Genomic DNA, 26,547 nt, shown 5'->3' with positions numbered 1-26,547 from the left:
GTAGACATCTTAAAGATCATTTCAGAATTAAAATCTCATGGAAAGGAGTTTTCTAGAGCAAGTTATGATTTTTCGAAGTTGAGGGTCTGCATCAGGAAATTCTTCAATTGTCACTATGTTTCTGTTTGTTTCATTTGATTTCAATACTTTCCTTTATTCGAACTTGTTCACAAACTGAACATAGCCATTCTTAAATTTCCAACAAAACTTATGACACCACTTTTAGACTTTATTTCAGATAGTTATGTCATTGTGAAATTGGCTAGCCATATCTGCTTTTCGTCATAACAAATCTGCAAGATATTTTGGTTGGTTAGTTAGAACTCCAAATGAAATCAAAATGGCTTGAGATTTTAGGTACCATTTTCTTAAGACATAAGCTCGATATTGAAGTATGTTCTTAAGCCAGAATCATAGCTTTGTGTTTAAAATAAATTATGTGCTTATGCATAGGAAATGTGAATTGTACTTGGGATATTTACTTTTTATGTAGGTGTTTGAACCTAAATTTGGCAAGGCCTACGTGACGTTAAACCGGGTCCCACATGAAGCAGGCCTGGGTCATAGTGAGCCGTGATATAATAAATATTTAGCTGAGGCCCGGCTCACTTCACTTAGCTGAGGTCCGGCTCACTTCACCTCTGCCGAGGCCCAGCTCACTTCAACCGAGTTCCGGCTCGTTTTACCTCAGCTGAGGTCCGGCTCACTTCACCTTAGCCGAGGCCCGGCTCACTTCAGCTGAGGTCTGGCTCACATGAGTCGATTTTTGGTTTACTTGTGGCTAAGAAAGTCCTATTAAATGCTCGTTTCAATTGGTCAGGGACACTGATAGCAGGACATTATGAGCAGATAAAAGCTACTAAATGCCAAATTCTATGTTCAGAAACATTACAGCACTAAGTGTGGCAGTTACAAAAACAATCATTAAAGAGTCATGATGGTTGATTGCGAGTTATGCACATCAAAGGAATTTTATTCTTAGAATTCAATTTGTAATCAATCCAGTCTCAACAATTAAAGCTGAGATTGTATTAGTTTTATTATCTTTATTCTATACTATAAAAGGGGCCGTAGACATCTTTGTTAAAGGTCCACGACCAAAAACACAACAACTGAATACAAATTCAACATTCTCAAATTCTCTATCGCATCTCTACACTCTATCAATTTACAATATCTCTAGTGAATTATTTTACTTACTGGTATTGTTCTTGTCTTTCCTGCACTTTACATTCTTGCAAATTTATTTTGTCGTTCTCTATATCTCTTGCTCAATATTTTTCCTGCACTTAATTTCTTTGCATCTACTTTCCTGCGTTTACTTTTTCACAAATCATATTAGAAAATTTATATAAACAAGTTTCACATTCACTCACCGAGTTGCACAGCACGAACACTCCGGCTAGCAAAGCTGAATTGTGTAAAGTCCTTGCATCCAAGGCATAGAGAACCCCGCGGTCGAGATCGATCCTTCATCGGCCCACAATCAACTAATTAGAAGTCAGATCAGCGCAAACTCATTAACCTAGATCAAAACCTCGCTCGGTCTCTTGGCCGCGAGTTGGCACGCCCGCGCACACGTCACTAATCCAGAAGGACACGTGTAAGCCAAGAAGACCTCGGCCGAGTGACACGTGGCCGAGACGATTTTTGAGCGAACAGTAGGAACATGTATCTATACAATAGCTTGAAATCCAGGTAAGGGGATCTGGGGAACCTCTACTCAACTGTATTGTATGCATATATGTTGCCTGACATGTTTGTTATGGAATGAATGAATATTTGATGCAATTACATTGCGAAGTATATATTATCAATTGATGCATCATCCATTGAGTACATATGAAGTATAAGGGTGGCGATGGTGATATGTATAATGTTATCGATATAAGAAAGTTTGAAATTTATCTTTTGCGTAGTTGAGTCCATAACCTCAGCAGGTGATGCGCTCAAAGCAAGCGCATAATTTAACCCTGAAATGTCATTAGTAGTATAAAGTAAATAGGGATCGTTCTATTCCGGGGATTGAGGGTACACCTGTCATTGTCAAACAATTAAACAATTAAAATTAAAACAAAGTATAATATTCACACATATACACATTATTTACGAATTCAAAGGGGGGTTTTTAGTTTTGGTTTTCGAAAAATAAACTAAGTTAAGAAAACAAATAAAACTAAGTTAACTAAATAATTAAAATGCAAAAACAATAAAACATCAATGGGATGTGAGAACAAGGATTAAAGTCGAAACTCATGATTAAAATTAATTCAAGTTCATCATTGTTCATCATAGTCATGCAAGAGGAGTTGATCATGTGAAATGTTAAAAGCAAACAATTCCCCATATTTTACTTTCAATGCTAATTAACCTAAGTGAAAGCACGTAGACTAATCCTATCAAACATGCATTCAAGCCCTAGAAAGCTAGTCAATCATACATGTTTAACGCAATAAGCACCTAGAAAGGCTATCAACTCAAATGTGCAACTTAGTATGAAAAAGTCCACCTAATTGCAATCTTCTTTGATTAAATTCGGTTTTTGTACAAAACCTTTACTACTTATTGATTCAAGAACACAAAACCAAAAAGTTGATCCATGTTCTTAAATTCGTAGCAACATTCAAATAAAAACCCTAAATGTTTCGAACCATTCAAGATTATCATACAAAAGATTTCTATCATGCAAATTTAATCAAACACTCACACAAAAGCAACCATAAATCGCAATATATGAATCTGAAAATTAACAATTAATCATAAAATTTCAGAAACCAACACTTGTTCAAACATGTGTGTCAACTAAGGCAAAACCAACGAAAATACAAAGCAAAGTTACAAGGAGAATCGGATTACACCGTGATGAAGGTGAGATGAATGGAGTGATGATGTGGTCTCTTGAATTTCGAAAGCAATCTTCAAGGTGGAGGATGGATGGTGTTCACGGCTTGTCTTCTTCTTCCTTGGCCTTGCTTGCACTTCGTGGTTGCCCTAGAGGATGGAGAGGAGCACGGCTAGGCTAGAGAGTTTTCTGATTTTTTTTCTAAGTTGTGAATTGTATGGAGAGAGGAACCCCTTTTGCGTTGAGAAGAGGGGAGAATATATAGGGAACGGCCCCTAGGTCTCCAAGCCGTGTTATTCTCTAGGGTTTCTCACGGCAATGACTTGTTTAATCCACATATCTTCCTCCAATGTAAGCTTGCCACATAAGCCCTATGACATGGTTCAACCAATCACATAATTTTCTAGAATATCTCCCTAAATAAACTTGCCGAAATTCCTTGAGATATTTTCTGATTTTGCACTTCCAATTCGGCCAAACTTCCTTTAGGGTTTCAAGGAATGAATCTAGACTTCTTTTGAGAGATTTTCGAGTTCAACATATATTCTCCTTCCTTTTATTTCTCCCTCAAAAATCTCTACCGAATTTCTCTTTAATATTCTGATTTTCCACGCCTCTTCCTTGTTTCTCTCATTGCTTTGGACGGCAAACATCTTTAAGGTTAGGGTTTTGCGTCACAAACCCTAATGTCATGGGCTTTGGTGGGCCTTGATCCATTTTGCCGAAAATCCATAGAGTTCTTGGGCCTCGTTGCTTCATCTTCAAGCCTTCTCATCTTCCAACGCAAAACACATTGTTTTTCCATTTCTTTTTCATAGTTGCGTTGGAAACTTGCTAGGGAAGCCTTCCTCCATTTCGTAGGATTTCCTGGTTGGACTAGGAAAGCTTATTTCTTCATTTCTGCTCAAATGTGTGGACCGTTTTCTCTCATATTCGTTCGTCTTGATGTTCACAGGCTCCTCTTTCCATTTGTGCGTTCATTTCCACTTTTTAGCTCGGAGGTCCTGAAAATAGGAACTAGTAAGAAAAATAGAAACTTACTAAAAATGAAAAATAGAAAGTTACTAAAAATGAAAAATAGAAACTTTCCTAAACTGAAAATGGAAACTTGCCAGAAATGAGAAATGAAAACCACAAAAATAGAAACTTTCTAAAAATGGAAAATAGAAACTAAGAAAAATGGAAACTTTCTACAAATAGGAACTTTCCCAATCAAAGAATGGAAACTTTCCTAAACAGAGTTTTACTAAGGAAATGACGCAAGAAATGTAAGGAAATGCAGTTAAAACGTCGCATTAAAATGCTCCTATCAGCAGATACCAGATCCCAGGTATGCCCATTGTTAATGCGCAATTAGTATAGGATTGAAAGGGTTATTCGGGACTGGCAAAAGGGGCATGGACAAGATGACTAGCAAAAGAGGGCTAGGGGGTTAGTTCATATAGTTAACTATTCTGAGTCACTTTCGTGGTAAAATACATGGCATGGGACATGTAGGCTCAGTTTATTCTGCTATGTGAATTAACGGGAATAGAACATGCATTCTTGCATACCTTATGATGATTGTGTGGTTATCGTTGTTTGAAGAGGAATAGCTCCCTACTGAGCCACAGATTGAGCTCACCCCTTAACAGTCTTGCAGGTTATTAAACACAAGAACTATGGAGATTAGTGACCGAAAGAAATTAGAGTTAGTTGGAGTTTTGCATATGTAAGATCATTATTCCGGAAGTGAGTACTTTTAGCGATCTTGAGTTGGATTTATCCTTATATCGAAATGAAAAGCCAATTCCATTAACAAAGTGTCGATTTTATTTTCTATTCGTTTATTTTAATTTTTACTCCCACCTCGGATTTCGGGAAAATATTAAAAAAAAATTGACCCGGGTTCGGGGCGTGACACTTAGTCCCATTTACATTCTTTAAAACATAAGACGGCCTTGATGCTGCAAGCTTAAGGCCTCTCGACTCTTAAACTCATGAAACCAAGCATTAATTTTAAGGTAAGAAACCCAAGCAATCAAGTTCTTCCCTTAAGAATAAGCTAGACCATCATCCTATCAGCTGTACTTACATGGGCATTTGCCTAAAGCATAATTAGCTCCAATGAACCATGCTCATGCTACCGATAGCGGTTCCAAACAGCCATCAAGGGTGTGACCTAAGGAAACACCACCAGACAGGCTATCGCCTGAGCTCCGGCTCAGACCAAGATCACTGCTGACGCGCCACCACGCGCCGCACCAATATCACCTCGCTGAAGTATCAGAAGCTGGGAATAGAAGCATATCAGTCCCACATTGAAAACAAGGAAGAGATCAGTCTCTTCCCGGCCTATAAAAGGTCCACTCCTCTCTCCTCGTTAATTACACATTTATTACTTACCTAACATTATTCTGTCAACACAAATACATTGACTGACTTAGGCATCGGAGTAGAGAAGACCGCCAACCGCGGTCTCCCTCTGACGCCCTGTGTATTTTATTTGACAGATAACGGAAGAAACAAGAACATCACAAGTAGCGGTCCGCCTCTCGGACCCGCGTTGATCAAGGTTCGGCTACCGCTGAATCTAAAACATTAACATTGGCGCCATCTGTGGGAATCCTTGAACAAAAGGTCACCCCACCACAACAATCACCATGACTAACGGTAGTGGGGAAGTCGCCGAAGGGCAAACGGACCAATCTGTCAACCCCCAATCCACCAACCCCGCAACTAACATTAACAACGTTAACCGCGCACTCTTCAACAGTCCTGTCAACCCCAACACGGAGCCCCAGGACACCCCCAGGTCCCACGAACTGAAACTACAGCGGAGTCTCGTCCAAGCGGCAGTCGCCAACCACCGGGCCAGAACCTTGCCGCTAAGTATGAGCTGGCACTGGCGGACCTCCACAAGGCAAACAGGGAACGCGAGCAAGAACGCAGGGAAAAGACCGAAGCCCAGAAGCAAGTGGCCACGCTGATGTCAAAATTTGACGAGCTAAAGAAGGCGCTGGAAGCAAACGCTAACCCTGCGCAGAGCGAACAATCATAGAGCACCAGACGTGATCGACCCAGCGACGGAAGATTAATACCCGTACCTGTCATACAGATGCAAGTCCCGTTGAACCCATCCGAGCTGCTGAGGATGGGTCCTCCACCCCTACCACGTTTAATGATAGAACAAGAAACGGAATCACAACCGCGCACCAACTGCAACACAACCAGAGCAAGAACCGGGGGCAAACCACCTGCCCCCAGGAGGGAGTTAGTGTAGCGGAACCTCCAGGAAGGGTCCGCTAGCGACGCAACAGCCCTGATCCTGGAAAGGATGCAGCAACTGGAGCAAAGACTGATCCGGGTCGAGATAGGCGCCCCATTACCAATCCAAAATCCACTCTTTGCGTTAAGGCCAGGGTCGTTCACCGTCAGAATCCTACAGGCCGTCAGACCAGTACATGCAAAAACGCCAAAAATGGCACAATACAGCGGTCTCACTGATCCTTTCGTCCATATGGACACCTTCAAGAAGGTCACTAACAACAAGGGATTCGATGACGCTACCCTCTGCCATTTATTCAGTAAGACGTTGGATAGTGAGGCAATGAGCTGGTTCTTCGAGTGCCCACCGGGATCCATCGACTCATTCCATGCACTATCGAATGCTTTCCTGTTGCGGTTTATCCTTTTGGCCGCAAGACATCATAACACAAGCCAATTGTTCAGCGTCAAGTAGGGCGCAGAGGAAAAATTGAAAGCGTTTCTCACTAGGTGGAGAGCAGCAGCATCTCGGTGCTGCGATCTTGACAAGTCGATGGCACTGGCAGCCTTTAAGCAAGGACTCCTAAAGGGACCATTTCTCTATCATCTCAATTACAATTATCCAAACGCCGCGTATGACCATGTCATGAGCGAGGCCGTCCTCCACGCGCAGGCAGAATTCATCACATATGGAGAAACCCCACCACCTCCACAAATGCCAGCAAAGTCAACTCAGCCTTCCTCCAGCCAGCAAGAAACCGCTAACAAAACCTTTGCCACACCGCCAACTGAAAAAAAAAAAGAGTGACAGCAAAACAACTACCAGAGCAAGTGGCAAAAGGATTAACATTACCACAACAAGGCCAATCGCTCGTTCCACGGGGACAACAGTAACAAGCAGGTGGAGTCCTCCCAGCGGTACGCAGTGTTCACAGTCCTCACAGCCTCATATGAAGAGATATACGACCAATGCAAGGACCAAGTCCCATCGGCACCTCCAAGAAAATACCCGAGAGTGGGCAAACCAAGGAACACCGGCAAGTGTTACAAATACCACGAAGACAGCGGTCACAACACCAACAATTGCAACACTCTTAAAACGGCAATCGAGACTCTATATCGGGATGGCAAGCTGGAACAATTCAAAGTGCGACAGCCACCGCCAGTAGTTGCCAATATCGAGCCCATGCGCCTAATTGAATTTTTGATGCTGCAAGTTTATGTTCTTTTTGTTTGTTTTCGTCTCAGTATATTCATCAACAGGTGGCACTTTTAGTCATAATTCTCGTGAGCCAAAGTACAAGATTGAGTTCCATTCTGATGACTCACCTTTTCCTCCTGCCAAGGGGGCTGTGGCTGTGATACCATCTTCTAATTTAAAGTCATTTGATTGAATTATGCGATTTTTTACTTTTGAAGCTCTTTTCTTGACTTTCTAATCATAGTTTGTCAGTTTCAATTAGTTCTTTTGTTCTATAGTGACATTTGCATTCTTTTAAGGTATTACTTCTATTGAAGTTTCATGGCACTCTTTTTGTTGCTTGTTAAAAATCCCAATAAGAGAATATCAAGTGGTGATCAACCCGAAAATGCTCTCTTCAAATCTTCCGAAAATTTGGCAGTGCTTAGTGGATTTCTTTGTTTAGTGTGTTTCCTTATCACAAATTAATTTGAATTTCTTTATTCAAATGTCTTAGAGATGGTAATTTGAATGACATGGTTACTGAGCAATGGATTCAATTACAGAGACTTCAGCAGGCTCTTCATATCTGACAAGTATTTCCTCCTTGAAACAAGCTTAAGATGTCTTATTTGATGCATTCTGCTAGTTCATTGATAGTTGTTAGTTGCTATTTGAAATAGATGAGGATTTTGAGGGTTCGAAGGCAAATAAGCGATAAAAGATGCAGATTCTTAAAGTTAAAGTTGGTCTATATGAATGTATGAAATTTTGAATGAAATGTTGCCAGATTGAACTTCAAATTCTCTCAGAAATGAGAGGATAAAGTGTTGTCAACAACTGATACCTTTATTTTCTATATATAATCTAATATTAGCCTATTAAACCTTATGTCTATCTGTACACAGATAACGAGTGTTGGAATCAATACTGAATGGGGATTGTTGATGGCAAGTATCTTTGAGGATACCTGTGAGAAACTCTTTTACAGGTTCTTGCATTTTTTCTAGAATGTTGTTCTTTAATTTTGGAAAATTTACTTAGAGCTGATTGCTATCTATTTGTGGTCTGAAAGTTATCTATACGGCTAGAGCTCTGTTCTAGTAATATTCATATTGTTCTCTATCTGCTGCGTACAAGTGATTATGATGGATGTAGGTAGGCTTTTACTATCCGTCACAATTGCTTGTATCTGTTATTCTATGGTAAAATATAAAGCCTAAGGTCTATGATTTTAGTGCAGATAAGGTTGACATCGAAACTGAAACCGAAAGCGAAGAAGAAGGTATGGTTCCAACTTCCTATATTAACATTAGGTTTTTTGTGTTTTCTGTGCTGTGCTTAATCATGTTTTCTGCAATAGTTTGCAAGCTCATTTTCTTCACTGTTGCTTGAAGTAAATGATCTTTTACCATTCCTGTAAGAGTCTGATAGGTTGCTCTTTGTTATGCAGATTTGTGTTCTTTCCAATTTCTAACCTGAAACTGTTGAGGAAGCTAGCTAATGAAGGTGTTACAGTGTTGGGGTTGGATTAACTAGTCTTTGGTTTTTTTTTTTTTAGATTTGTGATTTTTGGTTGGTGTAAGAATGATGGATATTGTATTTTGATATTGGTCAATTTATAATATTTGCGGAACATGGTACTAGCGTTGGTGTGCAATATTTTTTTTTGGGTGTGCAATTTGCCCCACTTTTTTTCTTTTTTTTTTAAAACGAAATATCTATTTGCGACGGCAAAGTATCCGTCGCAAATAGTTTAGCCATTGCGACGACAATAGTTTTCCGTCGCAAATACTTTTTGCAATGCAAATTTACCGTTGCAAATGGATCTTGTGACGCCACCTATTGCAACGCTAACATTTCCATCACAAAAAACTCAATTTGCAGTCGCGAAAAATTTTTGCCGGATAGCAGCCTTTCTTTGTTTCTTTTGCTGCCAAAACGCACAGCTGCATGTGCAAGCGCCCACCAGCCACAATTTTCCTTCTTTCTTCCTTAACCCAGTCAGATTGTGCCACCTCATAATCACCTCACCTATACCTTTGCATTCTCCTCTCACCATGACCGCGGGACAGACCCCATTCTCTCTTTACCGAAACAAAAGGAGCGGACCTTACCTCATTAGATCTAATTTAGCCGCAGACCCAGAATTAATTCCATTCGCCCATTCGGCTCTCTCTCTAAACCTTACAGCCGACCCATCTTCTTCTTCCTACCTTCTAACACCGACCCACCCAATTACTCACTCTCCTCCCATCTATTTTTCATCATCACTCACCCAAAGTTCATCAATTTTTCAAGATCTCGGATTTTTAGGTATAAGAGAGAGTATAATTCCAAGCTAGTCATGCTCACTCTTTAGTGTAGTTGTGATTAGTATTGGTCTCTCTCTTTTCTTTACTCTCTTCTTGCTATAATTTCTTGTAATTGATGAATTTCTTTGTGGGTATGTTGATGGGTTGTGAGTAGTTTCTTATTTGGGTCTAGGGCTTGAAGCCCTAGCAATTTTTACCATGTAATGACATTAATTTTTTGTGCTTAATGAAAGTATGATGTGGTTTTTGTTCATGACTTTGCGTAATTTTCGATGGGAATTTGTTATAGCAATTGGCCAATTATCTATAATCTAAAGCGCGTGGACTGTTCACAGGCGCGTCACTGTTCATTCGCGTGGCCATTGTTCATTCGAGCCCCAATTGAATGACGCTTTTGCCCTTCTCTTCTTCTTCTAATTACGGGTTACCATGCTTCTATACGTTTCCAGACATCTCTATATGAGGCAACCGACCTCATACTTTTCCAGAAGTCTCTATCTTGAGGCAATATAGAGAACCACAGTTGATCCTTATTAAACCAAGCGTTGCAACCGACCTCATACTTTTCCGGAAATCTCTATCAAAATCGAAATCCAATCTGATAATCCACCGACATCAGCGATTAAATATGATCAGCCTCTATCCAAATCGAGCTTCATATTCAACCGACCTCGGCGGGGGAATTGAAATCAAGAACAGTAAGAATTGGGTAAACCTCTATGGGTATTAATTAATCTATTGCAGCATAGTGTTGAATTTCATTGTCTTTTTGATATTAGGATTTAGTCCAAGTCGTGTAAGCATTTGGGTTTTTAGTTTCTAGAGTTTTACAATTGAAAAATTCCAAATGTGGAGACTTTAAAATTGTCTTTGTATGCTAAAGTTGGTTTGGGTATAGAGTGAATTGTGCAAATTGCAGTTCTTTGTAGCCGATTTGATTAATCTCGGGGTTTTACTCTGTAGATTTGACTAATTAGCTGCATATCACTGGCAGCTAGACTATAAGATTATTAACATTGCTTTTCTTTTTGAGTTCAAATGAATGTTTTTTTTTCACGTCAGCATTTTTAGAGGCAGGTTTTTCTTTTCTCTGTTTTTCGTTGCATATGCTTTTATGCAATTTGTGCTTAGTTTGTTACAATATTCTTGATATTTGTTTATTAAGTGATAATATTTTCTTTTTCCATGTTTAGTTTGTGTATTTTCTTCTGACAATTGTGCTCAATATATCTATATATATTATAAAGACAGGACTACTCCATTAGATATTAAGGTATAGAAAGCGTATTCTTTGGACCTAACTAGGTAATATGTTTCACATTATCATTTGTCAAACACAAATTCACCGTAGACTTAATTGTCTCCCTAAACATGTAGCTGCATACATCTGTCTATCTATTTATCTGACTAATCACTTCTTAGAATTGTTGTCCTACTCTTTTGGAATCAGGTTGATTGATAAATTATCATGAATGAGGATTATGATCTAAAATTTTAATTGGATTATATATGTAACTACAGAGATGGCAGCTGAGAATGCCAAGAGAGGAATAAAGAGGTTCTTGGAACAATCCACAAGTGACCGAGTTGATCAAGGAGAATCTAAATGTAGTTGTGTCAAATCAAAGAGATTGAAAACAAGTGAGTACAACTTTTATGCTTTCTTAAACATTGACATTTATATGTGGTGTGAAGAAAAATAATTGTGTCTGTGCAATGTAAATTAATTCATATTGTTTCATTGTTGGTTACAGTGTTTCATCTAGAAATCGCTGGAGGATCTAATGAATGTCAGAATGAAATACAATCAGGAGATGATGATCAAAATGTCACTCAAGGTATAATGAAGTTCTGTTTATGGTTGGATGTTTGATTTATTTAGGTAAAGATGGAAGCTTTACGAGCTACTTTGTATCTGGCGTGGGTATTCGTTACTGTTAGTTTTTGAGTCAGTATTGGTAAACTAATTTGTTCAAATTGGATTGAGCTTAATGGCTGCCATAGAATAAACTTTAGAGGTTCAGAAATCACAATTTTAAGTTTTTACGTTGTTGGTCTGCATTTTCTCTTTATCGATGAGAGTTTAAGATTTTGCTTGATTATTTCTGTAATGCTTTGGTTTAGAGATTAGTGGAGGCTTGGTATCCAGAGATTGTTTGATGAAGTTACTGATAAAGACTCGGTATCAATACTTTTAAATTTTATTTCTTCTTTGTGTACTTCTGTTGTTCTTGATGTAAGTTTCTATTTGTTGTTGGTGTTGATTTAGAATACTGAATTAGTAATCTGTAGTTTATGTACAATTCCTATTACATGTTTCCTTTGCTTTGTCAAATTTTTAAAAATGATTTGCTCAGAGACATGAATTCTTTTGTTATGTATTCAATTCTGTTTGTGATTTTTTTTTTTTTTTTTTTAGTATTGTGAGTAATTTTTGATGTTCATGTATCATTCCCATTATACATGTTGCAGGTGTGAAAGGATTGATTTTAAACACTTGATACACAGTAATTGAAAAAAATTAATGTGTCTAAAAAGTAAAAAGCTGTAATTGTGAATGTGTATTCTATGAGTGGGCTTTGCTTGATTCGGTGTTTGTTTTAGGTTCTTAGTTTCTGGCTTTCTGTGTAAAAAATATAAATGGTAATTGTTTGACTTGAATATAGTTTTCTGTAGACTAGCTAGGGATACAGAGCAAAAACTGGAAGTACTAAACAGAAACATATTATAAGTGTATCATACGTATTGTTGATTTTGGATGAGTGGTTATTTGATTGATTATTATATATTAATTTAACATTTTCTGTAACTTTAGTTTTTTGCCTTGTTTTACCTGCAGATTCATTGGTGGAATTAAATGAAAATAATTCTTTCCAACACCTCCCAACTGATGGTAGTAAAGATTCTTAATTATATATTTTTACTTTGTTTACTTCTTTGCAGTCCTTTGTTTAAACAACTTTTTTTCCTTTAATTATGATGTGCTATGTTATATGTGTGACTGTGTGAGTCAGATACACAAAGCACAATTTACTCATGTGCACCTCTCATTCATAACTGTAGATACAGAAGTTGTGAATTCTGCTTCTAGGATTAATGACCCATAAAGAATGTTGTTTATCTTTGGGGTAAAGCTATGGTATGTTAACATTTCTCATACATCAACTATTTTTACCCCTTTAAGGACTCATGTTACCACTTTGAGAACTAATATTACTATTTTGAGGACTCATATGGTAAACTAAGAAAATTTGCCACTTTAAGGACTCATGTTACCACTTTGAAGACTAATATTACTATTTTGAGGACTCATGTGGTAACTAAGAAAATTTACCACTTTAAGGACTCATGTTACTACTTTAAGGACTAATATTACTATTTTGAGGACTCATTTTACCACTTTTAAGGCAATTGTATGCATGTCATACGTTAACACATTGTAGAATTTTCCTTATCTTTGTTAAAGCTAAATTTTGATTTTGGCCTTTGTAATCATGGCAAGTATTTATCTAACAAAGGGGGAAGTCTAAGGTGTGTTGATGTTTGTCATACATCAACTTTTTAATTAATATATATTAAATTAAATTAGTTAGTGAAACCTGTTGTACAGGTCAACAGGTTATCCACTTATAATTTGACATGTGTACTTAAAAAAAAAATTACCATACTAAGTACTCATTTATTCTTTTATACGTAAATCGTTCAAAAACTTGTAATGAAGATCGTAAATGTTGTAATTACTTTTATTACAACTATAATTATCACTAAATACGTCCAATGTGGTCTTTTGTTGTAAAATGCCTCATCGATGATATAATTTACAAAAGAAATGACTCTAGTTACAAAAAGAACAACTGGATTACAAGAATAAGGACTTGAAAAGTTTTAGGTCTAATATGATTATTTACCATATAAACAAAACATTTGTTGTAGCATTGGTAAAGGGATCATTTTTTTTTTGTAAATGGATCACATTTCATGTAATTATCATAAAAACAACCATAATTACAACGTTATACCTCAATTGTTGTAATTTATAGTAAAATGCATTGTCAAACGAGTAATTATCTCATGGATGATGAGATTTACACAAGAAAAGTATTAAATTACAAAATATAGAACTTTAATACACAATTAAGGACTCACGCCTCATTTATAATATATACATAAAGTTTTACCACGTTAACAGCAATTCGTTGTCACATTAGTAAAATGGGTCTGAGACTTGTAATATAAAAAATTACTACAAATAAGAGCTTGATTACTACTTCTACAATAATTCGTTGTCTTATCGGTTAAATGGTTCTCAAACTTGTAATATTAAAGAATTACCATAAATACAACCTTAGTTACTACTTTGGACCTCAATTGTCGTAAAATCAGGAAAAAAACATCGTTAAATATGTAAATAACTCATAAAAGACAGTAATTACAAGATAGACAACCTTATTACACCATAAAGGACTCACCATAAATTTACTTAAATATATGAAGTTTTACTATTATAGCAACACATTCGTTGTTTTATTAGTAAAGTGGTTCTGAAAACTTGTACTAATGAAGTATTAACACTTATTATAACTAAATTACCACTTTTTACCACAATTCGTTGTTTTATTGGTAAAACTGTTCTCAAACTTGTTATAGTGAAATATTAACACTAATTACAACTTGACTACCACTTTTTACAATAATTTGTTCTATCAAGAGATTGTGTTGTGTTTTTTTTTTTCCCTTTTTTTTTTTTTTTTTTTCCGAACTGAGGATTGGGGTTCTCTATTTGTCTTTCTCTTCCAGCGTCCTTCTTCCTTCTTCCTCCTTGGTTCATAGTTGAAATTCTAGCGTGTCAGATCCATGGCTGCCTGAACATCGCTCCGCTATCACTTGATTCACTTCTCCGCTGCAATTCTCTCCATCCTTAGTTTCTCTTGTCTTTGAATTTACAGAAATCTAATCGAAGAAGCCCCAAAACCCCCAAATCAGAATTCTCAAACCCTAAAGTTTTCAATTTGTCTTAATCTCTCATCAACCTTTTTTCGGGACCTAGCGTCACAAAACCGTAACGAAGTAATGACGGTCGAAATGGCTGCATTACCCATCCAGTTATTTGGAAACTACAATAGTACTCCTAATCCGTATTAAATGTTGTTTAACAAATTACAAAACAACAAGATATATTCATTATCAAGATCCTCCTAACCCCTAAATTGTAAACCCTAACCCTATTCCCTAAAAATTTATATATTCATTACGAAGCTCTTTGATAAGATATTTCTTCCTCAATGAAATATATGTTTCTCGATAAGATATCCGCTCCTTGATAAGATATCTCTTCCTCAATGAGATATCTCCTCCTTCACATGATATCTGCTCATCGACTACATATGTCTTTCTTGACAAGATATCTGCTCCTCAACAACATATCTCACCCTTGACAAGATATTTGCTCCTCATCAATATATCTCCTCCTTGACAACATATATCTCCTCTTCAATAAGATATTTGCTCTTCAACAAGATATTTCTTTCTCAACGAGATATATGCTCCTCGATAAAATAGTTCACTTATATATTGCATTACCATAGTTTAGAGCTCTACTACAAAATTTATTTAAAGTCGTTTATCTAAACCCTAAACCCTAAAGGTCCTCGATCTTAATACTGAAACTCTAAACCTTAAACCCTAATAGTACTCCTATTCTGTATTAAATATTGTTTATCTAAAGCCTAAACCCTAATATATAGTACTCCTATTCTGTGTTTGTTCATGTTCATGTTCAGTTTTGTTTGTTGTTTGGATTGATTTCTATTTGGGTACCCATAATCTTTAGAGAAGTTTGAGTCTTTGGATTGATTTCGTGTGAAATTTAACTATTTGATCTCAATTGTATGTTATAGATTGTTGTGAGGCTTTGTAGCCCGTAATTATCTGTTCTTGATCTCCAGGGTGAAATTCCAAAATTTCACGCTGGTTTTGCAATGAATCAGGAGTTTGCTTTGATAGATTGAAGCAATGTATTGCAAGGATGAACAGAGAGAAAATCAATTTGAAATTGTATTAATTGCTTGCTTTATGACAGTGGATTATTTATACAAGAGGTGGTGGTCCAGATTATAGAATCCTAGAGAGAAAAACGAAACTCCAATTTGAAATTGGTGTTGCTCTGCCATTATGCTTGTCGTTATGTTTCGCATTTCCAATAATCATCCCTAGTTAAGCATGAGACTTTTGTGTAGAGCTATGATCTTATTCATTATGTTTGGTTATCAATCCTTGCTTTGATGTTGGTGTCAAGGAGGTTGAAGGCTGGACTGCTAGACTTCTTCTGTCAAGACAAGATTACGCTTGTTATTAACTCATCACTGTATAGATGTTAGGTTATTTGGACGAGTAATCTGGACGGGGATAATCTTCTTCTTCTCTTTTTAATTTAGGGCTTTTTTAATTTTATTTTTGATATGTAATTGGGAATCTTAAAAAAAAAAAAAAAAAAAAATTGATACAGGTTAACGGGTAAGCAGGTTGCCACTATTGAATATTTCAGACCGTCAGATATATTCAACTTTTAATTAAATCCAACGGTCTAAAATATTCAAAAAAGTTGATGTATGACATACGTCAACATATACTAGAATTTTCCCTAACAAAGACATAAGTATAATTGAAAATGTTAAAAAAAGTTACCATTCAAGTTAACATATTGAATCTGATACAAAAAAACTAACTACTCATACTTACTCTTTTATTGTAGATTAATGCGCTCAAAGCAAGCGCATAATTTAACCCTGAAATGTCGTTAGTAGTATAAAGTAAATAGGGATCGTTCTATTCCGGGGATTGAGGGTACACCTGTCATTGTCAAACAATTAAACAATTAAAATTAAAACAAAGTATAATATTCACACATATACATTATTTACGAAAAAGGGGGTGTTTTTGATTTTGGTTTTCTTCGAAAATAAAACTAAGTTAACAAAACAATTAAAATGCAAAAACATAAAAATAAAGATGGAATGAGAGAACAAAGATCAAAAACCGAAACATATGATTAAAATTGATTCAAACCCTAATATTGTTCATCTAAGTCATGAGAAAGGAGTTGATCATGTGAAACGTTAAAAGCAAACAATTTCCCATATTTTACTTTTCAATGCTAATTAACCTAAGTGAAAGCACAAAGACTAATCCTATCAAACATGCATTCAAGCCCTAGAAAGCTAGTCAATCATGACATGTTCAACGCAATAAGCACCTAGAAAGGCTATCAACTCAAGTGTGCAACTTAGTATGGAAAAGTCCACCTAATTGCAATTCTCTTTAATTAAATTCGGTTTTTGTACAAAACCTTTACTACTTTTCGATTCAAGAACACAAAACCAAAAAGTTGATTCATGTTCTTAAATTGTAGCACCATTCATATCAAAACCCTAAGTGTTTGCAACCACATAAGATTAAAACACAAAAGTTATCTATAAAGCAAATTTAATTAACCAAACTCACATAAGCAACTTTCGAAGAACAATAATATGAATCTGAAAATTTCATTCAATCATAAAAAATTCCAGAAATTAATATTCATTCAAACATATATGTCAACTAGAGCAAAACCAACGAAATCAAAGCAAAGGTTACAAAGGAGAATCAGATTACAACGTGAGATGGAGATGGTGATGAACGATTGATGTGGTGGTCTCTTGAATCTCGAAAGCAAGCTTCAAGGATGGTGGTGGATGATGATGCTCACGGCAATTCTTCGTCTCCCTTGGCCTTACTTGAACTCGTGGCTTGCTCTAGAGGATGGAAGAACTCACGGCTATTCTAGAGAACTTTTCTGATTTTTTCTAAAGTGTAAATTGTATGGAAGAGAGGAACCCCTTTGACGTTGTGAATAAAGGAGTATATATAGGAGCACGGCAAACTTGGTCCCCAAGCACATATTTTCTGATTTATTTTCCAAGGAATTAAGTTAATAATTCCACATAGCTTCCACCAATGAGAAATTGCCAAATAAGCCCTAGTGTGTCATCCAACCAATCACAAAACTCCATGGAGATTCCCTAATATATTCTTGCCGAATTCCCTTGATTATTTTCTGATTTTCTTCTTGCAATTTCGGCCAAAATATACTTAGGGTTTCTAGGAATGAATCTAGACGCCTTTTGGTGCTTTTCTTGATGTCCACACTTTTTCTTTCCATAAAACTCTCCCTAGAATATCTTTTTGCCGAATTCTCTAGGGTTTCTTCATGAATATCACGGCAACTTCCTCCTTTTCCTCTTGGCTTGGACGGCAAGAGTCTCCTAGGGTTTATCTTTCCATTAAAATTACCCTAGAAAATCTCTTGCGTAATCTTCTTTTAATTTCTGATTTTCACGCCATCTCCCTTGTTTCTCTCTTTGGTTTTCACGGCAAAACATCTCTAGGGTTAGGGTTTTGCGTCACAAACCCTAATGTCATGGGCTATGATGGGCCTTGGTCCAATTTGCCGAAAATCCATAGAGTTCTTGGGCTTCGTTGCTTCATCTTCAAGCCTTCTTATTTTCCAACGCAAAACACTTCATTTCTTTCATTTCTTTTCATAGTTGCGTTGGAAACTTCATTGGTAAGCTCTCCTCCATTTCGCAGGGTTTCCTGGTTGCACTAGGAAAGCTTGTTTCTTCATTTCTGCTCAAATGTGTGGCCCGTTTTCTCCCATATTTGTTCGTCTTGATGTTCGCAAGCTCCTCTTTCCATTCGTGCGTTCATTTCCACTTTTTTAGCTCGGAAGTCCTGAAAATAGAAACTAGTATGAAAAATAGAAACTTACCTAATTTGAAAAATAGAAACTTACTAAAAATGAAAAATAGAAAGTTACTAAAAATGAAAAATAGAAACTTGCCAGAAATGAGAAATGAAAACTACAAAAATAGAAACTTCCTAAAAATGGAAAATAGAAACTAAGAAAAATGGAAACTTTCTACAAATAGGAACTTTCCCAATCAAAGAATGGAAACTTTCCTAAACAGAGTTTTACTAAGGAAATGACGCAAGAAATGTAAGGAAATGCAGTTAAAACGTCGCATTAAAATGCTCCTATCATAGATGGACACAGCAACAACTTACAAGGATATGGAGACCGAAGGGGTTGAACACTGACAAATATGATGGGCTTCATTGATTTTCTTAAAGCTGCAATCCATGAAATCTCTCTCTACTTGCTCAATTGTAATATGATATGATGTACATCATATTTTTATGTATACAAGCTATGCTCTGAGTTTTAGGTCCAAGCAAGTAATTGTTCAATTATGTAGTGGTTGATTTTAGTTTAATCTTGAACTATATCTTTGCTCAAAATTATCATTCTAAAAAAAAAAAAAAAACCCACACCATCGCACGGGAGAATTAGCTCCAATCCCCGCAGCAAAGTGCGGGCAACATTGCTAGTTTTATGACTAGTTCTTGTCCTCATCATGAAATTCATTTAATTAGTGACTTGATTTTATGAATGAGCATGTTGTCGTGAGCAAATTGTTAGTCTCTAAAAATTGACTTAATGCCATTTTACGCATGTTAGGAGCCCTAGTCCGGTCTTAATGTGTGTGTGATGAGAATGTGAATGCCCTAGCCCGGATTTACATTATTTTTGTACTATGAGAATGTGAATGCCCTAGTCCGGATTTGCATTATCACTCTAAGGCCCTAGTCCGGCTTAGAGTTAGGGATTGCGTCATTTCCCTTTTGTTGTGTGCCAAAATTGTGTTGTTACGGTAAATGATTGCTAGAGTGGATGCCTTAGTACCCAAATTTTGTCCATTGTTTTCCAAACCTTTAAATTTCTAGCACTTTACTTTTTTGCAAATTTTAATTTCCTAGTTTTTAATTTCCAAAACTAAAAATTAATTCCCCCAAATATTTGCTCACATTTTTCATTGTAAGTACCATAAGGTCTTGAGACTTCCAATTTATTTTGGTGAGTTCTTGGCTACTTTTTGGCTTCGGGAGACCTAAGCCGTGCATGTGTGAGACTTGGTGTCTCACTTAGCCATTTTACAATTTTTCTTGTAGTTTGGCAAGTGAATTTTGTGACCCATAAACCATTGGATTTGAGTTAGCTCAAGATCCCCGAGGTACGATATTTCCGGGTTTAAATATTTCCCAATTCTTTGATGACCGTGTCCTTGTTGCGCGTAAGTTGCATTTTAGGCATCAAATCAAATGGCGCCGTTGCCGGGGATTAGAGATATTACACTCTAATCCCTTGGTTTTAGGATGTTAGGCCACTTGCATTATTTTCTTAGTTGTAGTTAATTTTTCTTTTTGTGTGTAGCTTAAAAAAATAATAATAATAATAATTTGGTGATTGTTTGTTTTACTTTGCGTATTTTTGTTACTTTTTACTTGTGTGATTTGTTATTGAGACATTGTGGTTATTTCTATCGAAGTGACGGCCCTTGTATTACTTTGTAGTACATGTAAGACATGAGCATCGATAGCGATCATCACTTGGCTTGACTTGTTTGCTAGCTTTTTATTACATTTTCTAATTAGTCGTTAGTTTCTTGAGTTGTTAGCTTTTCACTTGTTATTTGCTTTAATTTATTTTATTTTCTCGTTTAATTGTTGTCTTACCTTATCTTATTACATCTCTCATTCATTGTGAAGCGTGAAATTGGATTCAAGTTGCTTATTTTGTGAATTCTTGAGTATTTCTTACGTGGTCATATTTTTGCGAGGTGCATGAGTGAAGCTCCAAAGAGACAAAGAGGTCGTCCAAGAAAGCGAGCACCTCCTAGACCAGTACATCCAAGAAGTCTTTCACCGAGTCCATTAAGGTCACAACCTACAAACACCATGGGGGAGCGAAAGACAATGAGGGAATACACTAGTCCCACAATTTTTGATCATCCTTCTTGTATTGTGCTCCCTCCATGTGAGCATCATTTTGAGATCAAGCCAAGAACTTTGAGCATTCTACCCGTATTCCATGGCATGCCCTCAAATAATCCATATGATCATATTGCGGAGTTTGAAGAAGTGTGTACTACCGTTCAACTACATGGTCTCAATCTCGATGGTTTGAAGCTTAGATTGTTCCCTTTCACACTCAAGGACTATGCGAGGAAGTGGTTAAGTAAGTTGCCTCCTAGATCCATACGCACATGGATTGAGATGCAAGAAACTTTCTTGGGAAAATATTTTCCTCCTTCAAGAACTTCCAATGTTAGAGATGAGCTTGTTGCATTCCAACAACTCCCACAAGAAAGTTTTAATGAGTGTTGGGAGCGATTCAAGGACTTGGAGATGTCATGTCCTCACCATGGGTTAGAGAAGTGGTTCCTTGTGGATAAGTTCTATAGAGGATTGATGTCGGATCAAAGGCAAAGGGTTGACACTTTTAGTGGTGGAACTATTGCAAGTAAACTCCCGGATGCCGCTTGGGACACATACGAGGAGCTTTCTCTCAACTCCCTTCAATGGGATGATCTTGATACAAGGAGAGTATACCTAATCGAGGTGGTATTTATTAGGTTCAAGGGACATCAACCGGGCATTCTATGCATGAATTCAAAAGGTTAGAAGGTAAGATTGACCAATTTCTAAATCAAGTTAACTGGAACCCTCCTCAAGCACAAGTCAAGATGGTGACTTCTACACCATGTTTGCTTTGTGAGAGCCTAGCACATTCCACTCAAGAGAGCCATTTATCTTCTCAATATCCAGAATTTATGGAGGAGCATGTTAACCAAGTGGGTAGTTTTGTGCCAAGGTACCTAAGAAATGATCCATACTCCAACAGTTATAACCCCGGTTGGAGAAATCACCCCAATTTTTCTTGGAAAGATAAAGGTGGAGTTTCTAATATGCACCAAGGAGGAAAGCAAGGCTTTGGAGGCAACCAAGGCCAAGGATCATCCAATTTCATGCCCCATGGCAATGTGCACCAAGGAAACACTCATTTTATGCCTATTTCTTCACAAAGGCAGCAAGCATATATGCCTTATTCTCATGGTCAAGCCACTTTTTCACAAGGATTCCAAGCTCCAAATGTCTCTCCCGGGTTTACACAAGGTATTGGCTATAGTGGTAGCAAGTTTCAAGGCAATTCTAGCTCATTTCAAGGTCCAAATCAAGGCGAGAGCTACAATTCCCCACCTATTCTTCAAGGCATGCCGATTCAAGCTCCAAGTGAACCAAAGAAGCCTAATTTGAAGAATTGATGGGTGAGTTCCTCAAGGTTCAAACTTCTACCAATGTGGAGACCAAGCAAAACATCTCTTCACTAGCTCAAGGGTATCAAAGTCTACAACAAAGCATGACTAAATTAGAGATACAAATGGGCCAAATAGCCACCAATTTGAGTGAGAGACCAATGGGAGCTCTTCCTTCCACAACGGAGAAGAACCCGAAGCATGTAGCCAAGGCTATTACTACTCTTCGAAGCGGGAGGACATACGACAATAAGGTATATTTACCTTCATCTTCTCAATCCCCTTTGCATGTGAATGCCCCATTTAATGCTCCCTCTCCTACTATATCACATTCTCTTGGTAATTGTGTTTCCCCTTCCACACATGTTCCCAACTCTACCTCTCTACATTCTAATGATGGTTATGTGTTGGTTGAGGAATATGATAGTGATATGCATGATGGTGCCACGAGGGAAGAAAATGTATCTCGTGGCAATTTGAATAATGATTATTTGCATGCTTTTAATTCAAAGGAGGATGGGAACCGGGGGGAAGAAAATATACCCCCGGGAATTGGAGTGGGTGATGTGGCTTTGAATGCAAAAGGAAGAAATAACACTACTAAAAAGAATTGCTTTTGCGACGGCAAATTGGGCTTTTGCGACGGAAAAAACTTTTCGCAACGGAAAATTGAGCCTTTTGCGACGAAAATGTTGGCGTTGCAATAGGTGGCGTCACAAAATCCATTTGCAACGGTAAAATGCCGTCGCAAAAGCTAATTGCGACGGTATTCTCTTGCCGTCGCATCAGTTATTTTTTTGCGACGGCTATTTGCTACGGTGACTTCCGTCGCAATGTCTGTTTCAGGATAATCCATGTGGAGGTATTTGCAACGGCAAGGTTGCCGTCGCAAAAAAAGAAATTTAAAAAAAAAAAAATATGGTGTAAAATTGCACCATATTTTCATTACAAGAACATGCAAAAATGAAAATTATTGTACATGCATTAGAGAAGCACAATGTACAATATTCTGACGGCAAATCATTTATAACAGAAGATCTAGATCATTTGGTCACCTGAGATCTAATCCCAAGTGCTTTCCAGATTTATTTCGAAGGAAATATAGTTACATTGAAAAAAATATTTTACAGTATATGTGATGCACATACACAGAGAAGTTGCAGACAAAGTGCACCACATGTATATGAGACTGGATATTTGCCCTGCTAAAAGAACACAATATAAGAGAGAGATTCATAAAAATCAGGAATGCAGAGTGCAAGGTAAGGATCGAATGAGACAAAATGAGAATGTTTTTTTTTTTTGTCTTCTTTGAAGGAAAGTAAATCTTCAGCTCCATAATATTTCTCATTCCACATGATATGGTCATACTTGACATAGGGGTATGACACAAATTTATCGAACTCTGGAATGTATTCCTGAAAACCTATCACTAATATAGGATCCATATCTTGAACCTTCATGTCAACTTAGTTACTACACACAGGTAACACTCGAAACACTTTTTAATCTGATATTAGCACCTAAACATACCAGAAATCATTTTTTTTTCTTTCCTAAAACTTCAGAAACTATCATTTTGGTTATTCAAACCTCCTTAGTTGCTGCAAGAGATGCATGCTTTGAGTTGTTCTACAAACAAATTTTAAAATTTTAAAGCATGCATCTCTCACACATGTCCTTGTATTGAAATATGATTGAAAAATAATCTTCACTTTTGCCCAATCTGCAATCATTGTTCAATAATACTATGCAATAGATTATATTTGATACCAGGATATTATAATGAAATTGAAAATCACAGTTCTATGAGCAGTTGATCTGTTATCGACTCAGATGATGCTAGCAATTCACAACATAAGTTTCGGTGTATGTATTCACAGTTGCATCGTATTCACAACATAATACTTTCTAGCTCAAGTATTTCACAAAAATATGTACATACTGAGCAACAAGTAGGAACTTTCTATTTAACTGCAATTAAATTATACCTGAAGTAGAGGATTTATGCTTGTAATAAACTTGATAAAGCCAACTTGTGCAACTATAGGATCCCTTTGAATGAGAATGGATTGGTGAGATAAGAAAAATATAGAGCAAACAGAAGCAAGCAATAACAAAGTTCAAGTCAAACATACTTTAATAGGCCTCTTAGAATGAGAACCCCAAATACTTTGAGTCCACCAAGTCCAACGACCATTGCTCTCTTAGCATTACTAGTTTTTCTGCAAAGAGAAAGCTTAATTGCTAAATTTAATTGCAGATGGAACTCACGGAACAATTGGAAAAGGCAAATAGAATAAGGACCTGAATTGCCATTTCTCCTTAAAAAAATTATCAGCTCTTCCAACAAACTCTGGACATATTCTCATCTTCCTAGAAGCTATGCGCCGTAGAGATGGAAACTGGTACAGAATGTTTCCCCACATAATATGCATTTTTTACATTTAAATATTTCTGAATGAATAATATATTTCCTTATCTTAAGAGAACTAAGCCATTAAAAAAGGCATGAGTGGGATTGCATGAAGCATAATGGCTTGAGACCCAAGAGTTAATAGTATCAACACCATGCAAGAAACACTACTAACTAATGTGATAATCTCATAAATTGCAAGGATATCACAGTCCAAAACAGAAATTGATTTTTCCAATACTTCTTTATTTATATAAATAAAAATATGGAAAGACTTATGGAGTAATAAAATTGCATCTAGAATATTCATATTTCAAAAGAGTCCTCAAAACAAGATACATTACACATTTACAATATATCTCCAAAAGGCCAAAACTGATACAGCAGCATTAACAAGAATAGAATTGAACTAACAGGCTAGCATGAAGCATTAAGCCATAATTCCCATAAACAAACAGAATGCCATGATCATAATTCATTAACAGAAAGCACTAAATGGAACATAATAATTGATTAGAATTGAAATAGCAGAGCATTAACAGAGCTAGCACAAAAATCTGGGTTATGAACTTATAACTATATTTCAGGGACTAGGATTCCAACATTAAGTCATCAACACATTGCACTCAAAAATTAATTACTATTTTTGCTTCAAGAACATGGTACACGATACATGATACATAATGTCACTATCTTATTCCTCTTTCAATTTCAATATAAACCAAACACACAACAAGCTAAAAAGAAAAAAGCAAGTTAACCACCAGTCCACCACTAGATGTAGTGCCGCAAACAATAAATTGATGCATTCACCCAGTTAAATATCCAAAATGATACTAAATCAATAAACCCAATCTAGAAAAGAAAAAAGAGAAAACATTTGGCACCGAAGGAGAAGGACAACAACCAAATATCGAATCAAACATTAGACCTGAAAAACTAATGCAGCAGTCAAATACATATACCGAGTTACAAAAGGAACTGGATACAATCTCTTTGAATTTTAACAATAATCATTCCCTAATCTTTGAGACCTTATATGGCTAATACATATCTCCAAAAGGCCAACACAAATCCAACAAAAAAAAACTACCTCAGAAAGAAAGAAGCCGATTCTTTGGAAAATTGGAAGTAGTTTGGACACTTCTGGAGGAAGAACAACATGCCTGTAGTGCAAACATTTTAGTTTAAGAACCAATTAGTGAAGACGAAGAACCAATTCAAAGTTTCAAACAGATACGAAGAAGTGAAGAACTGAAGAACAAATTCTTCTCTTCAAATTTCAACCCCAATTCAAAATAGATTCAGTACCCAACTACCCACTAACTAAAATACCAATTCAAACTTAAAAGTTGGAACTTACGTTCAGAGAGTTAGAGATTGAAGGTGGCGCGGAGTAGAGGGTGTCTGAGGCATAGAACCTACAAAATCAAAACAAACTAATCATGAGCACCCCAAAACAAACCAATCACCCAAAAAAAATTGAAACCATATTAATTGAAGGAGGCGGTGGAATCGACGGAGGCTCTCCGGAGGGAGGAGGCGCATCGGAGAAGAGCCGAGCGGCATTATGGAAGTTGAGAAATCGAGCTGGAAGCTAAAGACTGGAAGTTGACAAAAAAAAACGAAATCAAATCAGATCTGGAAGCTAAAGACTCAGATACAAACAGTAAACGAGTTATCAATTCCATCCAACTCAGTTCATAACTATCAGATCGACAGTGATGAATCCCTAATAGTAGCCAAATCAAACCCTAGAAATTGAGAAATTGAGAGAACTGAAAATGGAGAAACTAAAGTGAAGGACCTGTTTGGGGAGCATTGAGGCGTGGGCCTTGCTGCCCATGATGTCATGCTTGTAGAGGGCTTTGTCGAAGGAGATGGACTCGGTGAAGGGCTCGACGGCGTCGGTGAAGCGCTCGATGGCGTCGGTGATGCCCTCCTCGAAGCGGCCTCCCTGGAACTTGGGCTCGGTGGCAGCGCAGTGGAGGTCGAGCTTGGGCATGGATCTGTGAGAGGAGGGTGTGATCGACAGTTGAGGTTTGGGAAGGGAGTGGTGGTTAAGTGAGGAAAAGGAGTGATAGGGAGGTGGTTTTTTAATAAACTAGATATGTATATGTTTGCGACGACAACATGAAAATGCGTCGCAATTAATAACTAATTCTACTATGGTAAAGATTTACCGTCGCTAATAATAAAAATTATTCGCTACGGAATATTTGCCGTTGCAATTGATAACAATTGCGACGGAAATCGCTGTCGAAGTAAAAAACCGTCGCAAATGCAATTTTTTTTAGTAGTGTAAGGAGGAGGATAAGGTAGCCGGAGGGGAAGAAAATGTACCCTCCGGAGGAGTT

General features: G+C 37.0%; 2 protein-coding genes and 1 non-coding gene across 6 annotated transcripts; 1 reads left to right on the top strand and 2 right to left on the bottom strand.

The window, feature by feature from the left end:
- The first annotated feature begins 9,897 nt into the window (after window positions 1–9,897).
- On the top strand, window positions 9,898–18,904 carry LOC133739689 (uncharacterized). Of its 4 annotated transcripts, none has more exons than XM_062167478.1 (5): window positions 9,906–10,306; window positions 11,105–11,224; window positions 11,338–11,421; window positions 12,423–12,476; window positions 18,665–18,895. In XM_062167478.1, exons 1-5 carry the CDS (start codon window positions 10,303–10,305, stop codon window positions 18,709–18,711), a joined length of 309 nt encoding a protein of 102 aa, XP_062023462.1. In that variant the 5' UTR covers window positions 9,906–10,302; the 3' UTR covers window positions 18,712–18,895. The 4 variants fall into 4 exon arrangements, with proteins under 4 accessions (XP_062023461.1, XP_062023462.1, XP_062023460.1 ...); XM_062167476.1 differs by having other exon boundaries at window positions 9,908–10,281; window positions 18,665–18,890; XM_062167479.1 differs by having other exon boundaries at window positions 9,912–10,292; window positions 18,665–18,889.
- Window positions 18,905–20,782: 1,878 nt separating this feature from the next.
- LOC133741642 (small nucleolar RNA R71) lies at window positions 20,783–20,889 on the bottom strand. Its single transcript, XR_009862075.1, has one exon. It is a non-coding gene; the product is annotated as a small nucleolar RNA R71 (small nucleolar RNA).
- A 2,009-nt stretch (window positions 20,890–22,898) lies between these two features.
- On the bottom strand, window positions 22,899–24,573 carry LOC133737459 (uncharacterized protein At5g03900, chloroplastic-like). Its single transcript, XM_062165003.1, has 4 exons — window positions 24,082–24,573; window positions 23,913–23,999; window positions 23,766–23,829; window positions 22,899–22,976 (listed from the first exon to the last, which is right to left on the bottom strand). Exons 1-4 carry the CDS (start codon window positions 24,210–24,212, stop codon window positions 22,899–22,901), a joined length of 360 nt encoding a protein of 119 aa, XP_062020987.1. The 5' UTR covers window positions 24,213–24,573.
- Window positions 24,574–26,547: the final 1,974 nt, after the last annotated feature.

Source organism: Rosa rugosa, chromosome 3 (assembly GCF_958449725.1).
Source record: "Rosa rugosa chromosome 3, drRosRugo1.1, whole genome shotgun sequence".
NCBI lineage: Eukaryota > Viridiplantae > Streptophyta > Magnoliopsida > Rosales > Rosaceae > Rosa > Rosa rugosa.
This window is presented reverse-complemented; position numbering and strand designations above follow the sequence as displayed.

What these genes read in the sequence shown, in the direction of transcription:
- LOC133739689 (XM_062167476.1), top strand. Translation starts at nt 10,212, where the DNA reads ATGATCAGCCTCTATCCAAATCGAGCTTCATATTCAACCGACCTCGGC. An exon ending in TGATCAAAATGTCACTCAAG is followed by an intron (nt 11,422 to 12,422) that starts GTATAATGAAGT and finishes TTTTACCTGCAG; the next exon opens with ATTCATTGGTGGAATTAAAT. An exon ending in CCAACACCTCCCAACTGATG is followed by an intron (nt 12,477 to 18,664) that starts GTAGTAAAGATT and finishes CTCCTATCATAG; the next exon opens with ATGGACACAGCAACAACTTA.
- LOC133737459 (XM_062165003.1), bottom strand. Translation starts at nt 24,212, where the DNA reads ATGCATATTATGTGGGGAAACATTCTGTACCAGTTTCCATCTCTACGG. An exon ending in AAGGAGAAATGGCAATTCAG is followed by an intron (nt 24,000 to 24,081) that starts GTCCTTATTCTA and finishes TTCTCTTTGCAG; the next exon opens with AAAAACTAGTAATGCTAAGA. An exon ending in GCATAAATCCTCTACTTCAG is followed by an intron (nt 22,977 to 23,765) that starts GTATAATTTAAT and finishes TTCTTTTAGCAG; the next exon opens with GGCAAATATCCAGTCTCATA.